Source organism: Mytilus edulis, chromosome 13, assembly GCF_963676685.1.
Source record: "Mytilus edulis chromosome 13, xbMytEdul2.2, whole genome shotgun sequence".
NCBI classification, from domain to species: Eukaryota; Metazoa; Mollusca; class Bivalvia; order Mytilida; family Mytilidae; genus Mytilus; species Mytilus edulis.
The window spans coordinates 38,052,064-38,074,539 of NC_092356.1; the positions used below are offsets into that span (position 1 = coordinate 38,052,064).

Consider the following 22,476-nt stretch of genomic DNA (forward strand, 5'->3'; position numbering starts at 1 on the left):
TTAAATTGCATATATTTTGTGCAAAATATCAGAATTAAAGTCAATGTTATGGTTAATCGCACTGTTGAAAAAGTTACTACAAGGGAGAAATATTCATCTTGATAAATATGAATTTGGCACAAATTATTTATTCACAATTTCTATAAAGCAATGGGCATAAAAAGATTAGGCAGGGGGCCCCTTAAGGAGTGAACAGAAATATTTGCTTATAATCTACACGATATGGCCTATAATTAGGAATAATTGAAAAAATCATCCAATTGTTTATGTACTGTGTGGCATATTTATCTAGTAGTTATAATTGTTAGCCAGTAGATATTTGATGTTGTATCATTGTCAGTGTGTGAAATAACTGATAAATATGTCTCAAATCTGGTCGATATAGGTATCAAACGAGGGGACAGCTCTCGTCTGTCTTGTGTGTAATGAGAAACGGAATTGGTGTATCAATTCATCATCAAAAACTCCTTTATGTATTCGGAAAAACGCAAAAGAACATTGCTGCTATTGTTTTTTTTCAATCTCTGTTTCTAGTATATACTGCTAAAAAAGCTAAACAAACTTATTGTAAAAACAGGAATAATACAAACATTTACGTTGGTACAAAACATTTTGACTAAATTTAATTTGGCACTTTAAATTAATTTCGACAAAATATTTACTTTTACCCTTTGACAAAAATACAAAAAATATTTCTTTAATATATTATTTTTTTACGAAGTTGCATTTTAAAAAAGTCTCGGTTGAAAGGAAATGAAAAAAAAATGTGTTTATACTATGATAACTTATATTTACTGCTTTATGGCTATCTAAGTTTCTCAAATGTTTTGTCTTGCTAAAAGTATTATTAATTTCTTGAAACGTCGTACAAGTCAGATAAAAACAAAAGTAACAAAAGAAACAGGCCGGTAACAACCAGCCGAATAGTTTTTCTGCTATCGCCTCGGACCTTGACCTGACTACTCGTGCAGAAAAACTATCCGGCAACGGTTGTTACCGGTCTGTTTCTTTGTTACCTTTGTATTTTATCTAATACATATCACCTTAAATAATCATAGAGTTGGATAATATCTTTACTTTAATAAATTGAATATCCAGTGGACACTTAATAGGGTGACACGTTGTCGCTACACTCCGTTAAATATAGACACAACATAATTACATGGCCTTGGGGAAACAATTAGATGATCAAAGGATTAAATTCAGCCAATCAAAGACTACTATCCCTGAATTTTATTATTTTTGTTGGTTTTATAATTAAAACGATGTTTCTGTTAGCTTGATGTGAAAAAAAAAATGTCTCACCTTATCATATCCATAAAAAAAATCTGCAACTGCTGAGACACCTGCTGAATCTAAGGATATTGCAAACTTTGTTTCTACATTTGTATCTAGTGCTCAAATGTTTAGAATCCTAAATGCAAACTGAAACAAACCTAGTTCTTTTCCTTTTCGAAAACGAGAAATTTACGGGTTAAAAAGATGTTTCAAATATGCTTAGCTGCACTTTTTCTCATGGATTGTCAATTCAACTCCACGGGACGGAGTTTGCTGCAAAATTGAGTTTAGTTCGCAACTGACCCCAACCTTGGACAGTTTGCTAAGAAACCAGTTCAGAATTGGGTAAGAGCAAATGGTGAATGTAAATCTCACGAGAAAAACAAAATACCACCAACGAGCCTCATTAAGAGCGCAATACTTTACTCAGCTGGCTAGTGGAATAAACGATATGTGATTAAATCATTAAACTTATCTAAACAATTCACTTTTAGTAACTATATACCAGGTGAACAAAAAGTGCGCTAATTTTGATAAAACATTAAGTTTGGTATAACAAGAAAACCTATATAATGTTCAACAACGCTTCTACCCCCTCCCCCTCCCAAATCAGGCTTTACACTCTGAATCCGCGTCTGCTTTTGATGAACAAAAACGAACAAATAACATATACTATACACTCAGTGACGCCTTCAATATGAAGCAGCAAATCTCGGCTGCATCGTTTGTTCAAGACATTCACTTTCTTACTTCATGTGCAGAGGTATTTATTAAAAGCGATTACATATGTAGTGCTGTTGGGAAGCTTGTGTGTGATTCTTTTTCCCCCGAGATTGAACGATCGTTTAAATCATGGGGGAATATACAGTAACACATTACCTTATCATGTTATATATTTATTCATATAAGATAATGAAAGTAAAAAACAAATATTATATTTCTTTATATGTCTCTTTTATATTTCAGAGTACAAGGAAAAAAAGATTGAGAGCCGTGAGAAAGAAAATAAAGAAATTCGAAGTATTTCAGAGGATGGCCGTAATTACAGAAGAAGTCCAGATGATTCTCAGACTGGTAACTAATGTTTCTACTGGTGCACTTATTCCACGATTAAGTCCCTTGATTATTTAGTATAATAAAAAAGAAATACAAGAAAATCAACATAATCTACTAGTAACAAAATTCGGAAGAATACTATACTTAATAGAAAATTAAAAGAACATTGCTTTTATTGCTATTTTTCATCTCAAAAATTAGGAGCAAATGCTGATACAAATAGCTTGAACAATACAAACATTTTAGGTGGTACCAAACACCTAGACTTAATTTAATTTGGCACGTCAAATTTTATATAATTGTTTTTACTTTTACTATTTGACAAAAGAAAAATAAAAATAAAAAAATCTCGAACCACACACTTTATAGGAAAAACGCATTGGACAAATAGCAGTATGACAAACACGAATTTTGATCATTGAAAATCTTTAAAATACTTCCTTACCAATAAACGTGATTAAAACGGTTAGCTGATTTTTACATAGTTATCTCCATGTAGTGTTATGCACAGCCTTAAATAATTATAGAGTTGGATAATAAGGACAAATAATAGATTGAATGAACAAACTGCTTACCTATGCAAAAGTAAAACATGTAAAAAAAAATTTAATTGTAAGTGCGTCATAACTTTGAAATATCAAAAGCATAGACATCGAGCCTGGCATTTTGACAACCACATGAATAAAAGAATAAACGACACTTACAATACACGCAGTGAGGCTTTCAATATGGATAAAAAAATTCTCGCACCACCGTTTGTTTAAAACACTCCCTTGTTCACCTCGTCCGGAGTTCTTTTCTTAAAATGATTATATGTTTAGTTGTCGAGTCGCTTGCAATTGTGTCATTCTCAATTGTCAGAGTTTAAGCAGGTATAAACGATTGATTTTTTTTTGCAACACGGCGAATATACAACAACACAATACCCTCAGATGTTATATATTTTTAAGGCATATGAGATAATTAAAGTAAACAAAAGCAATATATTCCTTTATTTGTCCCTCATATTTCAGAGTACAAATGTACATGGAAAAACAGATTGAGAGTCTTGAGGTAGAAAACAGAGAAATTCGAACTTCCAAGGATTTATTTCTATATTTGTCTCTTTTATTTTTCAGAGTACACGGAAAGACATATTGAGAGACTGGTGAGTAGAAAACAAAGAAATTCGAAGGATTTATTCCTAAATTTGTCTCTTTTATATTTCAGAGTACATGGAAATAAAGATTGAGACTCTTGAGGTTAAAAAAGAGAGCTCAGTCCATTTCGTAACCTTGGATGATATGCATGATGGGTCATTTTAAAGCTGAGACACTTACACAAATGTAGTGCTATTTTCGAGATTGCAAGTGTGATTCGTTTTGCTCATCGGATACATTTTTAAACAATATACCGTCAGGATGATTTAGGCCAAATTTTGTTATGTTTGACGCAGTTGTTTCAGAGGAAAACAATTGTATAAAAGTTAACTGAGGACGACGGACGACGGACGCCAAGTGATGAGATAAGTTCACTTGACCTTTTTGTGCCAGGTGAGCTAAAATAAATTTGATGGTATGAAGCCATTGAAATTTTTAACAATAATTTAGCATGTAAATATTCAGTTATGTAACGCCTTACGAAAATGAAAAACAAAATTTGATTTCTTCATGTGTATAGTAATAGAATAAACAAAGATAGATGATCTCAAAAACCAAAACTAAGGAAGTTAAAAAAAAAATAATATCAATATGTAATACATATGCATGTCACTGTGCTTGCAATACTCTCAAATACTTTATGTTAGCGTACCCAGATATGGTATTACTAAAGGAAATAAGAAAAAAATGACACTTAAAAAATGTACTTTACAAGTAGAGGAACAAAATATTTGCAGAGTTTGGTTGTGTTAAGACATTTGATCATTTCTATTTCATCTATTTAAAAACTTGGATTTTGGAAAATTGAGATCTATGGACTAATTCAAGTTGACCTTCAGTTTGTTGTTTTTGTCGATAATGTATTTGTATTCCCTTTTTATAGGATTGCTTCGTACCATCTACTTTTGAAACAAAAGGTTTATTTATATAGATTGTGTAAACAACAAATAACGGAAAGCAATGTATATTTTAGCTTTTCGGAAAGCATCAATAACTTCATGTAGGTTTTGAAAGGGGACAACATGTATTTTGCAATCAGCAAACTTTATGTTTTTACAAAGAACAGGTACACAAATGACATTTTTGTTTTTGTGTACTTGACACATACAATATCTATTATTATGCTTCTATGTTGAGCGACCGATAATTATAATTTTGAAATTGTTCTTAATGGAACATTACATTTGTGAGGATATCTTCAGCTCAATGGGTAAAGCTGGGGTATTGGAACGATTTATAAAACACATAATTTAACTTTAGTTCTCCGTTGAGTATATTTATTATCAAGAAACTAACATTCCAATATTTAGGAACGGAGAATAATACAAAGCATGTCAGTACCAAAGGTCCCTACTGAACTAATGGTAGTATTTTACCCCCATTTTAATGAATTTACCTATTGCACCAGGGGACGGACTGAGAGTACACATACTCGTTCATATCCTATGAATTGTTAACAATATTTAAATCCTATGTATGTCTTATAATTTGTGTTCGATTAGGTAGGTTTATGTAATGTATCCGGGTTTTTTTCTGTAATTATTTAATACTTCAGTTCTATCATTATATCTTTTATAAAGTCATTTTATAAAATTAAGTGTTTCCAAAAGTATGAGTTATTCTAAATAATAGGGATGTTCTTGTCCCGAGCAGGAAACCCTAGCCGTATTGGGGACAGCTTTTTGACCTTTTGGTCCTCGGTGCTGTTCAACTTTGTACTTGTTTTGGCTTTCGAACTTTTGTATCTGGGCGTCACTGGTTGGTCTTGTGTGGACGAGACTCACTTCTGGCGTATTGAATTTTAAACCTGGTGCCTTTTGTTAGCTATTATTCGTGCGCATCTTTGTCCAATATGTTCTCCTATTTATTTGTATTGTAGTCCTGTGATGTTATGTTATCATTTAAATGTTGTGTTTAGCATTGCCATTAAGGAGGGAGGTTTGGCATGTCACAAAACCAGGTTCAACACACCATCTTTTTCTTTAAAAAAATGTCCTGTACTAAGTCAGTAATATGGCCCTTGTTGTATTGTAGTTCGTTTCCTTGTGTGTTGCATTTTAGCGTTGTGTTACTGTTGTGTCGTTTGTTTCCTCTTATGTTTGAGTGTGGATTCACATTACTATAAGACGTGTCACGGTACTTTTCTATCCAAAATTCATGTATTTAGATTTGATGTGATATTTTCTATTCATATCGGATTTTGTGTAACGCTTAGTTCGTTTCTGTGTGTGTTACATTTTATTGTTGTGTCGTTGTTCTCTTGTATTTAATGCGTTTCCCTCGGTTTTAGTTTGTAACCCGGATTTGTTTTTTTCTATCGTTTTATGAGTTTCGAACAGCGATAAACTACTGTTACCTTTATTTATAGGTTGATGATAACATAGACGGGGATAATACGATATTAGACTATAAAAGACTCAGCAATATTGAGTTGGAAATTAATGTACACGGGTACCCGGTAGAGGAACGGAATCGTTGGGTTGTTTTATTTCAGGTGAATTACTTTTACTAATTACCCAATGTCATGCTTTCATGGATATATACATATCTTTACGTCAAACATTTTATATTCATTTATTATCTCACATTGCAGTTGCTAATGGAACCATGGTCTAGTAAAATATGAGATTGCTGTGAGACTGCTTAGTGTAGTGAAGGGTGGATAATATATATCTTGCAATATCTGCATAGGATTAAAAATTTACAGGTGTAATAGTATGACCAGACAAAAAAATGAATCTAATTTATGTTTACAGAACAATCTAGTAAGTGATAATCAACGATGCTTTTATTTGTTATACACAGAACCTTATATATGCAATTAACTCAGATGTCTATTTTTTGTATAGGCGACAAGAATATATCACTGTTAATTTGAATGCATTCTACAAGGCTGTGAAACGCACACAAAGATTTAACCAGTCCAAGTCTGGATCATAACCCTTTGCGAAATGAACGCGAATTTCGGTAGCTGTTTCAAATTGTCCAATAATTTACTTAATATTTGTAGATTTTGACTACCTTCAAATAAACATCTGGTTTTACCAGTTTAAAAGCTATCAGTAAGACCTTAACTTTGTTATTAAAGATAAGATATAAAGAAAACTCTGTAGTATTCTAGTTCAATCGACAAGTAATCTTAAAGAAGTAAACATGGTAGCATTGACGGTAATTTTCTTTGTAGGATTTCTCCGTCAAGTTAACAACTGTGAATGTGCTGTCAGAGAAGAACACATATCTCAAATTCTGCAACGCCTTGGTAAGCATATTTTAGGTTGTACCTTAATTAAAATTAGTGATTGGTTGATAATTCATAAGTGATGCCTATAAATCTTTTAATATATTTACAGAACCCTCAACAACATAGACAGTTGAGTGAATAAGCAAGTTAAGTTATAGATACACCTTCGAAATAAAGATGTCTTATTAACTGGCATGTTATTGATATATAAATTTCCACAAAATCAGAAGTACGTAATATATATCTTGTTCTTAAATTTTCAATAACCTTAAACTATTGTATAAATTGGTGGTCTTTTTCAACACTGAAGTTCTTAGCTATCGATATGCAATTCAATTGTAAAAGACTGTCATAAAGACACAATTTATAATCACAACGCATACAATGTTGTCTTAGTCAGAAGGATCTTCGACACTGATTTTCTAGTCGTGTGGAATAGTTTGACGAATAGATAATTTCTTTTTAACCTATAAAGTGCACATTAATTTATTATATAAGTAGTTAAGACTTAATTGCTGGTGTAGAAGCGATAGAACCCGTTTAAACTATTCAATTTACTTTAATTCGTTAATTCTGTCAAGGGTCTTTTATATTTTGAAAACATCAAGCGTTTTTTAATGGGTTAATTAAGTATGTTAACAATAATCATATTATAGTACATTTGACTTGTATACGCTAGACAATTCCTATCTTATAAATATCCAGTGTCCTTGATTACAAATGCGCTATACACTTCCCGGTTTGTTTTCGTTAAACCTAACAAACCATAATTATTTAAAAAAAAAAGACATACCTTAATTTACATATAATGCTTTTGGTCAGGAATTATGTTCAAAAAGTGTAAGGTTCATCTATAATTCTAAATTTTCAGATAGTCTTGAAAAGAACGTTGAACATCTCCAAAAAGAAAACATAGTTTTAAAGGACGAAAACCGAAAACTAAATGTTCTTCCAAGCCTGTAAATACACAGAAATTTAAAAAGCTTGATGATCCTGCAGGACAGACAATGAATGGTTATCTAAAATCAATGACAGAGAGAGTGAAATTCCACACAGACAAGAAGAACGGAACTTTATCTCGAGATAATAACACTGAAATAGCCAATACAATTCAGTTGGTAGAGGATAAACGTGTTTACAAACGACTATTACTAAGCAATACTTGTGAGTATACTCAAAAGAGTAATAAATTTAAGTGTAAAAAACAAAAAGCTGCTACAGTGCTTTCGCTGAAAATATGGTCACATATACATGGTATAATGAGGCTTATAGTGGAAGGAGGCTGTGTTCTACCAGAACAATATTAACATTGTCGATCAATTCGCCTTAAAAATTTACAACATCGATTTCTATTAATCAGTTGTAAGATTTTTTGGCTCGGCCCAAAGTCATACCAATACATTGAACATTGATCGTCCATTAATCATCTGGAAGAATGATAGAGATTTGTATGAATTTCGCTCTATAAAAAGTACATAAAAAATATCGAACTCCGAAGAATATTAAAAACGGATAGCCCCTAATCACATGACAAATCAAAAAGCTCAAACGCATCAAACGCATGGATAACAACTGTCTTATACCCGACTTCATACAGGCATTTTTTATGTAGAAAATGGTGGAGTGAACCTCGTTTTATAGCTAACTAAACATCTCACTTGCATGACAGTCGCATACAATGCAATTATAACGACAATGATGGTAAAGCAAAACAAACAGTCATAATACGTCACATATGCTGAATAGGGTGAATTGTAAATTTACTCCGTTAATCGATTAGACTACCTTTCGATGAGAGCTGAATATTGGAGGTTATTGTTTATCCATTCGGTAGCTAGCTTTTAATTGTTCGAAGTTAAATCTTAGTACAAAACATATACTCTTTTAATTGTACTAACTCAACTTTTCTTTAATTGACCGCTACTTCCCTTTTATACAAATAATAAAAAATATTGACAAAAAGATAATAAAAAAATCTATTTAAATAACCATGCATAAGGTTATAAGACCTTCTTTTCAGAAAAATTTCTTACCGAATGAAAAAATCAAAAAGACGATGGCTTCATATTTATATTTTTATAGTACCAACACCTACGACTACATCGACAAAGATTGCCTTTCTTGCATATCTGTCCAAAACCATTGGTAGCCTTGGAGGTCATCAACCTTAGAATATATCAAGTGTTGTTGAATGACGGGAATGGTTTCGATGTACGCCATGGACATTTTACTGCTCCAACTACTGGAGTATATGTTTTATCAGTCAGCATTTACACAGAGAGTAATGACGAAATATTTATAGATCTGGTTAGCAATGGTAATCTTGTAAATACTCTCTATGCGGATGGAAGAACTGACAATGTCTCTCAAACCAATACGTTTCCGATGCTTCTCAAAGAAGGAGATATGGTCTGGTTACGCGCTGCACAAGGAACGGAAGGTCACCAGTTGTATGGATAAAAAAACTATCATCTTAACTCATTTGGTGGATTTCTGCTTTATTCAGCATAACACGTCATTAAAAGATATTTAAAAATATAGCATATTTATAAACAGTTATTGTTTAAGTATATTCTATATGATACTTACAACGCCCTAGTTAGAGTGTTGTGTTGGATTGATTTGAGGACCGGTTGTCACTTATTTACTCACAAAAGATATTTAAAAATATAGCATCTTTATAAACAGTTTTTGTTTAAGTATATTCTATATGATACTTACAACGCCCTAGTTAGAGTGTTGTGTTGGATTGATTTGAGGACCGGTTGTATTTCTCTCAATCTGAACTTACATGTCCAATTTTGCATTTGAGCCTATCTGTCATCATCAGGGGATCGTCTTACATATCTAGTAAAAGACATACAATCACTCGCATATAAGATAAACACATTAGAGTTTTCTGGCGCTAAAATATTTCTTTCCTTATATGTAATCGAGTGTCAGCATGGTCAATCATCATTTAAATAAGAATTTACACAATTGCATGTTTAAACATCACCAGGCTAGATTTTCAACCAAACAGGATGACAAACAACTTCTATGTCCTCTGTGGAATCAGCGCAGTCATTCTTACAGAGTTAAGTCATCTCTCCGAAAAAAATAAATGCAAAGATCTGTAGAATAAAGCACTATATAAAACAGTAAACTGAAAATATATAAGATTCCCTCCCCTCGCCCTCTTCTTTAAACAAAACGAGGGTGTACTCAGATATTCCATTTTTGTAAGCTGCTTTTGTTCTTCTATTTACGAGTGCCATCCGTTGTGTAACTCGTATTCGCAAGTAAAATATCTTGTGATAAATTATGTTATGTGATGCCATAACAAAGGAAATGGGCGGAGCGGCATTAAGCTACAAGATGAAGAACAGCAACAAAAGAGCTGTCCCTTTGTTTTTGATGTGTTGTTTACCTTACATGTACTGATTTTGTTTTAATGATGGATACCTCAAATACTTTCTTTTTCTTTGATATCAGTCAACATCGTAGATAATATCATTTCATTACGGGCAATTAGATTATAAAATATGATACATGTATAGGATTAATCTTTGCCATTCATAACCAATGGTTTAAATCCTCAACTCTTTATCAAAGAGACGAAACATGAGTAGAAACTCAAATTAAGTCCTGAGATAAGCCACTCTATTGACGCAAACTAATATATATGTTTTTTTATATATTACTTACGGGCTTGATATCTTTCGCCTCTTTTTCGTAATTATGATCTGGGTCACAGGTCAGAAAAAATCGAACACGAACAGTAAGAGCGAACACGAACAGTGACGAACGTGTGGTATGTTCACGTTTAAAATCTAGACGACACTGTAACATATAACAACTGATGTAATGGCGAACTTTTTAATGATCTTTAATACGACGAAAATAGTTTCACTAGTGGAATTGCAGATCAAGAGTAAAATGGCAGAAAAGACTTTAATTAGCATATCCGTACGAATATTCCCATATTCTGTCTTTGTGTGTTATGGATTGATACCCTATATCTTTTTGTTGTGTGTTATTGATGGATACCCCATAACCTTTCTTTGTGTGTTATTGATGGATACCCCATAACCTTTCTTTGTGTGTTATTTATGGATATCCCATATCCTTTTTTGTGTGTTATTGATAGATAACCCATTTCCTTTCTTTGTGTGTTATTGATGATACTACAAACCCTTTCTTTGTGTGTTATAAATGGATACCCCATATCCTTCTTTTGAGTGTAATGGATTGTTATCCCATATCATTTTTTGTGTGTAATTGATGGATACTTCATATCCTTTCTTTGTGTGTTATTTATGGATATCCCATATCCTTTCTTTGTGTGTTATTGATGGATACCCCATATCCTTTATTTGTGTGTTATTGATGGCTATCCCATATCCTTTCTTTGTGTGTTATTAATGGCTATCCCATATCCTTTCTTTGTGTGTTGTGGATGACTACCCCATATCCTTTCTTAGTGTGTTATGGATAGATACCCCATATCCATTCTTAGTGTGTTATTGATGGCTATCCCATATCCTTTCTTTGTGTGTTATTGATGGATACCCCATATCCTTTCTTTGTGTGTTATTAATGATATCCCATATCCTTTCTTTGTGTGCTATGGACGAATACCCCATATCCTTTCTTTGTGTGTTATTGATGATACCCAATATCCTTTCCTTGTGTGTTATTGATGGATACCCCATATCCTTCTTTTGTGTGTAATGGATTGATATCCCATATCATTTTTTTGTGTGTAATTAATGGATACCCCATATCCTTTCTTTGTGTGTTATATATGGATATCCCATATCCTTTCTTTATGTGTTATTGATGGATACCCCATATCCTTTATTTGTGTGTTATTGATGGCTATCCTATATCCTTTCTTTGTGTATATTGATGGCTATCCCTTATCCTTTCTTTGTGTGTTTTTGATGGTTACCTCATATTTTTTCTTTGTGTGTTGTGAATGAATACCCCATATCTTTTCTTTGTATGTTATTGATGGATACAATGTACCCCATATCCTTTCTTTGTGTGTTATTAGTGGTTATCCCCTATCCTTTCTTTGTGTTTTATTGATGGATACCCAATATCCTTTCTTTGTGTTTTATTGATGATACCCCATATCCTTTCTTAATGTGTTATGGATGGATACCCCATATCCTTCCTTTGTGTGTAATGGATTGCTATCCCATATCCTTTCTTTGTGCGTTATTGATGGAACCCCATATCTTGTCTTTGTGTGTTATTGATGGATACCCCATATCCTTTCTTTATGTGTTATTGATGTTTATCCCATATCCTTCCTTTGTGTGTTATTGATGGATATCCCATATTCTTTCTTTGTGTTTTGTGGATGAATACCCCATATTCTTTCTTTGTGTGTTGATGGTGGATACCCCATATTCTTTCTTTGTGTGTTATGCATGGATACCCCATATTCTTTCTTTGTGATATCCTATATCCTTTCTTTGTTTGTGTTGCATGGATACCCCATATTCTCTTTTTGTGTGTTATGGATGGCTATCCCATAGCCTTTCTTTGCGTGTAATAGATGGATACCCCATATCTTTTTTTTGTGTGTCATGGATTGATACCCCATAACCAATTTTCAATATCAGTCGTCCTCGTACTCATTTCATTACGGACAATTAGATTATGAAATATAGTACATGTATATGATCAATTTCACCATTCCAAATCCATGGTTTAAAAGCAGTAACTCTTTATCAAAGAGAAGAAACTAAAGTTAAGGCCTAAGATTAGCCATTCTATTGACGCAAACTAATACATATCTGGGTTTTTTAACATGACTTACGGGTTTGATATATTTCGCCTCTTTTTCGTGATCATGATTTGGGTCACAGGTCAGAAAAAGATGTGTTTACGAACTAATATAAAAACATTGGAGGAAAAGAGATGTCTTTTAAAAGAACGAACAAGAACGTGCGGTATACTCACGTTTTAAACCTAGGCGACACTGTAACATATAACAACTGATTTAATAGCCAACTATTTTATCTATAATACGACGAAAACAGTGGAATTACAGAACAAGAGTACAGCGGCAAACATGTTATGCCTGACTTCAGAATATCCATACAAATATTAACTGTTCAATCAAAAACGTGTTCTAACCCAAATAATATATCCTTGCTGTAGAAGAACTGGAGAAACTTTGGTCTATGACGTATAGATATTGAGACCTTGTCCGTCAGCCAAAAAAAAATATCGATCTGGTAACATTTTAGAGCATTCTGTTTAGATGGCACTTAAAAAAAGTAAAATAACAAATATATCTAACTCATGAAAATTAAAAAAAAAATAACGGAGCACAATTTGATGACCTTTTTTTTCTAGATTTTCTATTTATTCATGGAATTACAGTGAATACAATAGTACAGCGGCAAACATATTATGCTGGTATTTAGGATATCCATATAAATGCTCGCCTTCATATCCAGGTTGTGTTCTAACCCAAACCATATCTCCTTTCTTTAGAAGAACTGGAAAAACCTTGGTCTGTGAAGTATGTATATTGATACCAGTTCCACCAGCAAATATAGCGTCGATCTGGTTACCGTTAAGCACAATCCATAGTGCAATCCTGTTAGATGGCTCTGCAATCACACTAAACGAAAACAGATACATCCCATTGAGTGGGGATATAAAATGTCCATGTCGGGCGTCATAAGCATTGCCTACGTTTAATGGAACATTGTCATATTCAACAATCTGGTGTGCCCCTAGGCTGCTAATTGGTTTAGACGTGTATGCTCTGAATGCAACATGTTGTATTGTATCTGGAGCTAGACCTAAAACAAAATGTATGTTAACTAATTGTGAAAAGTACCATGTTTTCTCTTATTTTAATATAACAAAAATAATGTAAAATAATATTTTCACGCTAGAAAAAATGTCAGCATATACATATTCGGTTAACAGTTATTAATAGTTCCATTATTAATCCAAGAGACAAAATTGTTCTTTTTTTCATTCAACGTATAATTAATATACGTTATTTCATATAATTATCATAAATTGATGTAATATTTGTATGCATGCTATTGTTTTTCTTGAAATATTTCACACTCCAAAAAAAAAAAGTTTTGAAAAGAGAAATCTTTCTTTCAGACATGCTTCTAATAGAACGATTTAAAAGACTAAGAAAAGCTAGTCTAAAATTTCTATTTACACTAGTACTTCGATCAGGGACTTATCCTGTATGGCTCTTCGTGTGATTCAGTCCTCATGCATCGATGGCTTACAAAAGAAAGTCGAAGGATATCAAATATATATTAAATATCAGGAAAACATCAGTTGCATAGTAAAACACGAAATTTTTTTACCGAAAAACAACACTTCACAAAGCACAACACAGAAAAGACTGAACAACATGAACAAAACAAAAACTGGGGGTGATCTCGGCTACTCCGAAATGTTAAACAGACCCTTCTTCGCATGTGACACCCAACGTGTTGTTAATGGAAGTACAATACCAGTGATCAGTCTAATTTGGTAGGTCGCATTCGGGGGAAAGTGGACGGGACTGTGCTTCCGCTAATTGGAAAATATCCCACATCATCCGTGGATCAGTATTCCATAACAGTCACCTATCTCGTGATGGCGTCCGTAAAACTGAACAGGAATTGGATTGTAGCTAAAATACATAATTAATGGTATACATACTGCCCAACAAAAGCCTCTTTTTCAACTCTTGCCCGATTGGGTTGATCCCTGAATTGTTATTTACATCGTGTTGAATACCTGTCGGTTTGACAATACTTATACTCTGGTTTGGCGTTGGAACCAGTGTGTTATTACTGGATGAACGATTTTGATTTCCTCTCTTTTGGGGATTTAAATTGTCAACTGCACCACAGACGGTACTCAAACACTTCTGTAAAACTGTCCTGGTGTGCTTGTTTTCCTTTTTAAGATCATAATTTTCCTTCTCTAAACGCTCCATCCTCCTTTCGAGAAAATCTATTAAAAAATAAACTGATAAATCATCATGTATCTCAAAAACATTCGTGTCTTCCGTGATAGTGAAATAATTTCAAAAATGTTTTATATCACATTAAAGGAGTCTTGTTCTTCTTAAATGCTTGAAATTAATTTTAATCTATTATAATATTATAAGTTGGAACAAAGTATTTTTGCGGAATTGATATAATGGATATAGGAAGATGTGGTATGAATGCAAATGAGACAACTCCCCATCCAAGTCACAATTTATAAAAGTAAACCATTATAAGTCAAGCTACTGTCTTCAACAGGGTATGTTTTTTATCCTCACATTAAAATAAAAATTCATAAGGGTTGAGATATCAAAAACTAGCCTGACTCCAAATAATGATAAAATAATATATGATAATTGATTTCAAGCATTTAATAAGAAGAAAACTCCTGGAATATGGCAGTTGTTACCCATTCGATTGATGTGTTTGAGCTTTCGATTTTGTCTTTAGCTTAGGCACTTTCCGTTTAGAATTTTACTCGGAGTTCGGTATTTTTGTTATTTTACTTTTTTTCTTGGTATTGCTGCTGTGTTTGCACCAGATTGTGTCTATCTATACTCTTTAAGAGAATGATATTGAAAATTTTGTCTAGGCCTTGGTTCAGGCAATTAGAAAATGGTGGATTAAACCGTGTTTTAAAGCTTACCTAACCGCTCACTTTTATGACAGTCGCATAAAAATTCCATTATAATGACAACGATGTGTGAACAAAACAAACAGACATAATATGTGAAAAATAGGGGTACAACAGTCAACAATGTGTTATAATATTAATCAATATAAAAACAAAAACATAATATAACAAAGAAAACCAAATAGGTAAATAGACAAAGCACATTAGCAAAAACGAAATACAAGATTATAGAAATTAACTATAGCACAATAACACAGTGACGGAATGTATAAGCACCGAGTCACAGAAATGACTGAGGTATTTGTATCCCAATGCGGACTTAACATACTAACCTATTTTATCATGGATTTATTTCTTTGTCATTATGAACCTCTGTGTATGTCTAAAATAACATGTTTAATACGGTCAACACATTATCTTCAGATCTTTAATTTTGTTTCCGCTTCATAATCGAATTGAATTATATACCAATGTTTTGGTATTTTAATCTACAGTATAATTACTAATTTCGACCTTGAAAATGTACTATGTTCTAGAACTTCATATCCTGGTAATAATGACGAGTGTATTAAAACGCACTGGATAGATGCCGTTGCCAGTTTACTAATGAGGGTATAACTAGTCTAGTTGTTAAAACTTCTGTGTTGACACGAATTATCATTGATATGGTAATAAATATAAATACACTGTTTAAAAAATCTTTGATTTTTTCGAAATACTAAGAATGTTCTACCCTTGAAATAAATTACTTTGGCTGTATTTTGCAAGACGTCTCAATGTTCTTCATGTTGGTACATTGTTTTGAATTTTTAAACCTTTTTTTTTTTGAGCAACACATGGTGAGACTTTTGGGTACGAAACACGCGTCTAGTGTTGAAAATTTGAATCCTGGTATTTATTGATATATGAATATTTCTAGGTCCTAGCTACAACTGACCGCCGGAAAAAAACTCTTTACAAATACTTTATAAATGCTTTTTGCCAGTATTGTATATTTAATGGTGTGTTTCGTGTTAAGACCATCATTGGAAGTCAAGGTCGTGTTAAAAGGAGTAGGTTCAGTGACATCCCTTTTTGGCCCCAAAATATAGCAGTGTTACAAAATTGTTAAAATGTATACTTTAAGTTATTTATTAGACAGTAGAATGCTTCTGCTAAATAAATATGGGCTGTTTTTGACAATACAATGCACATACATGTATATCGGGCACTAGCATCATTAAGTCATACTAAATTACTGAAATCTTCAAAATTTTAGCATTTTAGTTAAATTTTAGACAGTTTCTGTCTTAAATGAAAGTGGCCGCATTCGTGCTCATTCTTAATATTGAAATGTAGTTGTATTTGATGATAATACATAACATATATAAAGGTTGAGGATAAACACGGATGCGGACACTTTCATTTTTGACAAAAACCAACTGAAAAATTACATGTTTGAGCATATTTGATAGATTTTTCATATTTGAGCTAGAATCGGAGCGTTTTTAATGAGTAAATCAGTCAAAATCTTTTAAATATACATATTGAATCAACTGAAATAGACACTTAAGGGTTTAACAAGTGTCTAAAATCTTTCGTCAGATGAACTTGAAATTTGAGGCCAAAATCGACCCTTACCGGACCTCTTCCTTTGCAAAATTAAGGAATAGAGATACGAACTAAATGTAACTTACCAAGTCGTCGTAAAATAACATCATTCCCATTATCTGTAGTAAGGGAATTACAGCATTTAGGCCATATTTGGAAAACACATGTAAGAATAACAACCAATTTAATCATGTTAGTATGGCTGACCGTCTTCCAATTTTCAGACATAACCTAATAACTGACTTATCGAATTGATAAGGAGGACAACATAAAAGTAAAGAAGATTGAAATAAATATTTCACATACAATGCTTAGGTGATAATCTATTATTTGGACAGCGTTGGTGACCCCCTCCTACCAAAAATAAAATATAAATTAAAACAGTTAACTTTCTTAAAATAATTAACCTGAGGAGGGCAAAAAGTATAAGGTAGTGTACACGGAACTAGGAACTCGGAAAGAGTAGACATACTTGAATACTTTCATAGCTTGATGCAACTACATTTGATCATGGCTCAATGTTTTCTTCTTCCACGTTGTAACTGTAATTTTTTGGGATGATTCAGTTTCAAAGTTTGATTGTTTTTTTTCATGTTAGTTTGATTTTTTCACTTCATACATTTTAAAAATAGATTCTGGTAGGACAGGCGATCATTTCATCAAATGGGAGTGGTCTAGGTAAAAGAACAATGTTACTAGAGTATAGCTATCAATACATATAAAGGAAGTGATTTGGTCGAATCCCGTGCATGACAGGTGTACATGTGTCTGACTCCAATTGTACTTAAAAAAAACTGTCAGTTTTCCTGCAAACGGTCGTTGGTTCTCTCTTGGTATTCCATCTTATTCCACCAATACAATCTCACCACCACAAAAAAAAGTCAATATCATTGAGGTTGGGGTTTACAACCAAATAAAATAAATTAATTTAATGTGAATAAGACTGTGTTTATTTCCAAAAACAAAAACAAATTTTGAATGATAATTTTACTACGCGGTCAGTATAAAAAGGCTAGTTTATGAGGAATAAAAAACGGCACAAGAGGAATGATGAACATCAAAAGTATATGTTTCATTCCGGAAGGACAACTACACATTCGTTGTGAATGGTAACCTTTTGTAAAGACACCAATATTACTCCCTTAAAAGTATTAAAGTCCTTATTGAAACAATGCTGATAATATCTTTACCACAAGCAGCTGAAAAGCAGTGAAAGTCCACCGAGAAGCAATTCAACTCAGAAAAATCTCAAAATTCAAATTGTAGTAAAGGGTGTAAGTGTAATGGAATTTGACCCTAAAACTTCAGTCATTTATTTGTTAAAATCAGGTAACAGACATGTAACTCACAAACATCATGGTGAAGTTGTTGCTGGTTACCTTTGGGAAAGAGGTGTTTCAAATGGAAGGCCACTCCAATTGCTGGTCTAGGCAAGTCATTTGGTGGAGAAGAAGCTTCAAGAGCCAAACAAAAATAAATGGCTTATGAATAATATGGATCAGGCAGTGTAGATTAATTGAAATGGCTGAAGACTTTCATGACTTTTTGACAAATAAAATAGAAAATTTGTTGATTTATTTCAAATAACATTTTATTAACTATATGATAGTTATTTTGTAGTACAAACAATTCAATAGTTAATCTTACTATTATGAAGTTTTCGTATCTTTAATCGCTGGCCTCAAAATTAAGTGCATGTACCTACTAGCTAGAGAAAAAAAAAATCATTTCAAAATTGTCATTTGTTTGGTTTCCTGTTTGGTTAATGTCACAATTATGCTAACTCGTTACATCCTTTTATTAATTCACATAAACTAATACCACAGTTATCATTTGTGTTGTGATACATATGCTAAGGATCATACATTTTTTGTCAATGCTTACAGTAAAATATTTCAATAATCATTGCGACTTTCAGGGCAAGTAAAAATTTTCCAGACTGGTTTACTTTCATGTGAAAAATGCTTACAATCAATATTTCAACACCATGGATAGAGACAGAAATTTCACAACAAGACATCAGAAAAGTTGCAAGTTTTCAGTATGTACCAAATACTCTATTTACACGATGAACTGGTTTTAATGTCCCCATTCCGACCTGACGTGACTATATACGTGTACATTCAGCATAGCCTAAAGATGTCCATTGGAGAAGAGTTGTAATGCCGGTCGGAACAAGACCTAAGTGACCAAATTTAAATTCTTCAGTTTCTTATTTAGTTGGAAAGATTTCCGTCCGTACATTAAGATGTTCATCCATCTTTTAATTGAAACAAAATGGTGTAAACTTTTCTGGAATCTGACAAAAAAAAACCATACACTTCTATCTAAAATATTTCGAAAACAATTGAGAAATTAATAAAAAGATTATTCATCAAAATCTATACCAGACTTGAACACTCAGTACTTAATCTCTTATAAAAAAATTATATGATTTGATAGAAATTTTATTTTAAGGGCTTTTTATAAATTAATCTATATAATCGTAACATCCTTATGAAAAAAGCAAATTACATTATCTTTTTAGCCGGGTTTCTTCCGACAAAAATATTTTTTTCTGAAGTCTAATTGAAGTATTGCATCATTCATTCATGTTTATCAAGTCTTAATATTTTATTTCAACCACCTTCATAAGTTTTCGAGGTATAAACACCTTGTACAGAGAATCTTTTTCGAAATTATGACGCACACTTTAAGCTTTTGTTGCAGACATTTTCGATAATTTGAAACCGAAATTTTATTTTTGGAACAAAAGTTTGACATCTTCTTGTAAACAAAAAAACATAACCTTAATAATTTTTCGCTAGGTTCATGTTGCTAGCCATAAAAAAGTTGATAATACATGAACAATAATAACTGGAATAGCCGAAAACTAGAATGAGTCCATAGTACACGGATGTTCAACTCGCACTTTCATTTGCTACATAGTATGTTCAGAGGACCGTGAAATTGGGGTAAAAAATCTAAATTTACATTAAGAAAGATCATATCATAAGGAGCATGTGTACTAAGTATTAGCTTGACTGGACTTAAACGTCATGTAAAAAACTACCTTGCCTAACATTTTAACATTAAGGGGGACAGATGGACGGACGGAATGTCCATCAAATAGGGACGAAAGATACCAGAGGGACAGTCAAACTCATAAATCGAAAATAAACTGAAAACGTCATGGCTAAAAATGAAAAAGACAAACAGACAAACAATAGTACACATGACACAACATAGAAAACTAAAGAATAAGCAACACGAACCCCACCAAAAACTAGGGGTGATCTTAGGCGCTCCGGAAGGGCTAGCAGACCCTACTCCACATGTGGCACCCGTCGTGTTGCTTATGCGATAACAAATCCGGTAAATGGTCTAATTCGGTAGGTCACATTCATGAAAGGGAAGGGGATTGTAGTCATAAGTAACATATCCGATATCATTTGTGAAATGGTTATTCCATAACGGTACAACGCGTGATGGCGTCCGTGAAATCTACGAAGGGATGATGTCAACATGATAGGAAATACAAGCACGGGAATATGGTATCAATTAAGAGATATATACCCCGTATGAAGGTGCTGCTGGAATGTTGCCACTTAGAAATGGAAAGTTCACAATTGGAAAGCTGAAACCATCTCTTTTGTCGTAAATATTGGTTTTCAACCGACCCATATTGTCAATTTCTAGATGTAAGTCAAGATATGAGGCCGACTTAACTGTATCTGTAGTATCCTATATCTCTAGTTCGATGGGATAGATGCGTTCAACATAGTAACCAAATTTTGAATTATTTAGTGAAAGAACATCATCTATATAGCGGAAAGTAGAGTTAAAGGATATTGCTAACTTCTTATCTTTCTTTCCTAAGAAGTTCCTGTATGAAGTCAGCCTCATAATAATAAAGAAACAAGTTGTCATGAATAGGGGCACAATTTGTTTCCATTGGAATGCCGACAGTCTGTTGAAAAACAAGTCCTCCGAACGTAACAAATATGTTGTTAATACATAAATGGGGCATACAATTGGATAATACAACAGGCCAAACCAACCACCAATACCCAACTAGACGTAAAAACAAACTGCGAACCACACATGTTTCCAATAGCTGCATTTGGTACGAGATTGAACCTTTCCTACTCATAAAAACATGAAATTGTAGATCTCATTTAAAATGACTTGGTTTAGAACAGTATTTAATGAAATAATTTAAACACACCTTGTAGGCAATAATTAACAAGTTATCTTTACTTTCAGCGTTACCTTTTTATTGTTATTTTTTTTTTACATAAGTTCAAAATTTAGATTAATTTTTATGTAAAACCTAAAAACTATATCATTTGACTAAATTCGTTTTATATTTTGTCAATATGTGAATCATCAAAATAAGCATTTTCAATTATCTTTAAAAAAAAAAAAAAACATTTCAAAAGTTTAGGTGGATTCCGGTTTTATTCTACATTTTTGATACAGTATCCAGAGAAGGTATTGTACACTCCTGTTGGTTGTCCAGCTGAACCGGAAAGTTTGGCAGCGTCCGTTTTACTTCTCACCCAAACAGAATCACCCTTATTTAACATAAGAATTAAAGTTTGTGTCATCGCTGAGTTTTGATGTCCACTTCCATCAAGATACAAGTCTACCAGTGAAATGTTATTTTGTACAATTTCCAGAGTAGGTGACACGTGATAAAAATTAAAGGCAGTAGCAGTAATCAGATATAATCCTTTTACCGGTGCAGTAAATTTTCCGCTTTGTAAATCGTAACCATTTCCGACATTGGTCAAAACCTTATCAAACACTAGGGTCTGTTGCGCATCAATAGTCAAGGTCTTTTGTAATGCCGTTGAAAAAGCCGCCGGAAGATTGGATGGTGTTGAATTTCCTACAATACAAATAAGTTAAATGCGTCAGATATTAATCATGCAACCAAATTCATGCGTTTTCTTGTCCTGAAAAAGATCATGGCCATATTTGAAATACTACATTTCTAAAGTTTCTTTTTGATTGAGTCGTTTCTATATTTTGTCAATTCATTACTCATTGGGCAGTGCGTAGGATGAAATAATTATGGTGCACCTCTATAACAGTTACCGCTCCGAATATTAGTACTTCAAGCATATCTGTTCAACTGAACTCACAAAACGCGAAAAAAAATTGTAGATAGGAAGTATTCTACCTGGGGAATAAATATGTAATCAAACTAAAAATTAAACCTGTGAGCTGAGTCTAAGTTTTTTTTTTTGCGATGTGCAAAACACTCATGCCATAACATTTGATTAATATTGAAGATCAAAAGGTTTCACATTTATTTTGTATTTCAAATTAAGATGTGATTAGATCAAAAGAGAGAGAGAGAGAGAGAGAGAGAGAGAGAGAGAGAGAGAGAGTGTAATACTAGTAGAGAGAGAATCAAAAGTAAAAACTATACTGAATAGCTTTAAAGATTTTATATTTGTATGTCAATTTTTCGATATTAAGTGGGCACGTTTTTGTGCTAATATATAATTTCGACATTTGTTTATGTACCTGTCC

At 32.8% G+C, this 22,476-nt stretch overlaps 1 protein-coding gene and 1 long non-coding RNA gene across 2 annotated transcripts; one reads left to right on the forward strand and one right to left on the reverse strand.

The window, feature by feature from the left end:
* The first annotated feature begins 6,625 nt into the window (after positions 1–6,625).
* LOC139500581 (uncharacterized) lies at positions 6,626–8,882 on the forward strand. The gene is made up of 3 exons (XR_011658307.1): positions 6,626–6,732; positions 7,586–7,878; positions 8,797–8,882. It is a non-coding gene; the product is annotated as an uncharacterized lncRNA (long non-coding RNA).
* Positions 8,883–13,072: 4,190 nt separating this feature from the next.
* LOC139502103 (cerebellin-1-like) lies at positions 13,073–17,170 on the reverse strand. Its single transcript, XM_071291466.1, has 3 exons — positions 17,040–17,170; positions 14,398–14,694; positions 13,073–13,523 (listed from the first exon to the last, which is right to left on the reverse strand). Exons 1-3 carry the CDS (start codon positions 17,143–17,145, stop codon positions 13,090–13,092), a joined length of 837 nt encoding a protein of 278 aa, XP_071147567.1. The 5' UTR covers positions 17,146–17,170; the 3' UTR covers positions 13,073–13,089.
* Positions 17,171–22,476: the final 5,306 nt, after the last annotated feature.

Coding starts and splice junctions, on each gene's coding strand:
- LOC139502103 (XM_071291466.1), bottom strand. CDS start 17,145: ATGATTAAATTGGTTGTTATTCTTACATGTGTTTTCCAAATATGGCCT. Junction 14,695..17,039: donor TGTTATTTTACGACGACTTG/GTAAGTTACATT, acceptor ATTTTTTAATAG/ATTTTCTCGAAAGGAGGATG. Junction 13,524..14,397: donor AAAGAGGCTTTTGTTGGGCA/GTATGTATACCA, acceptor ATTTTGTTTTAG/GTCTAGCTCCAGATACAATA.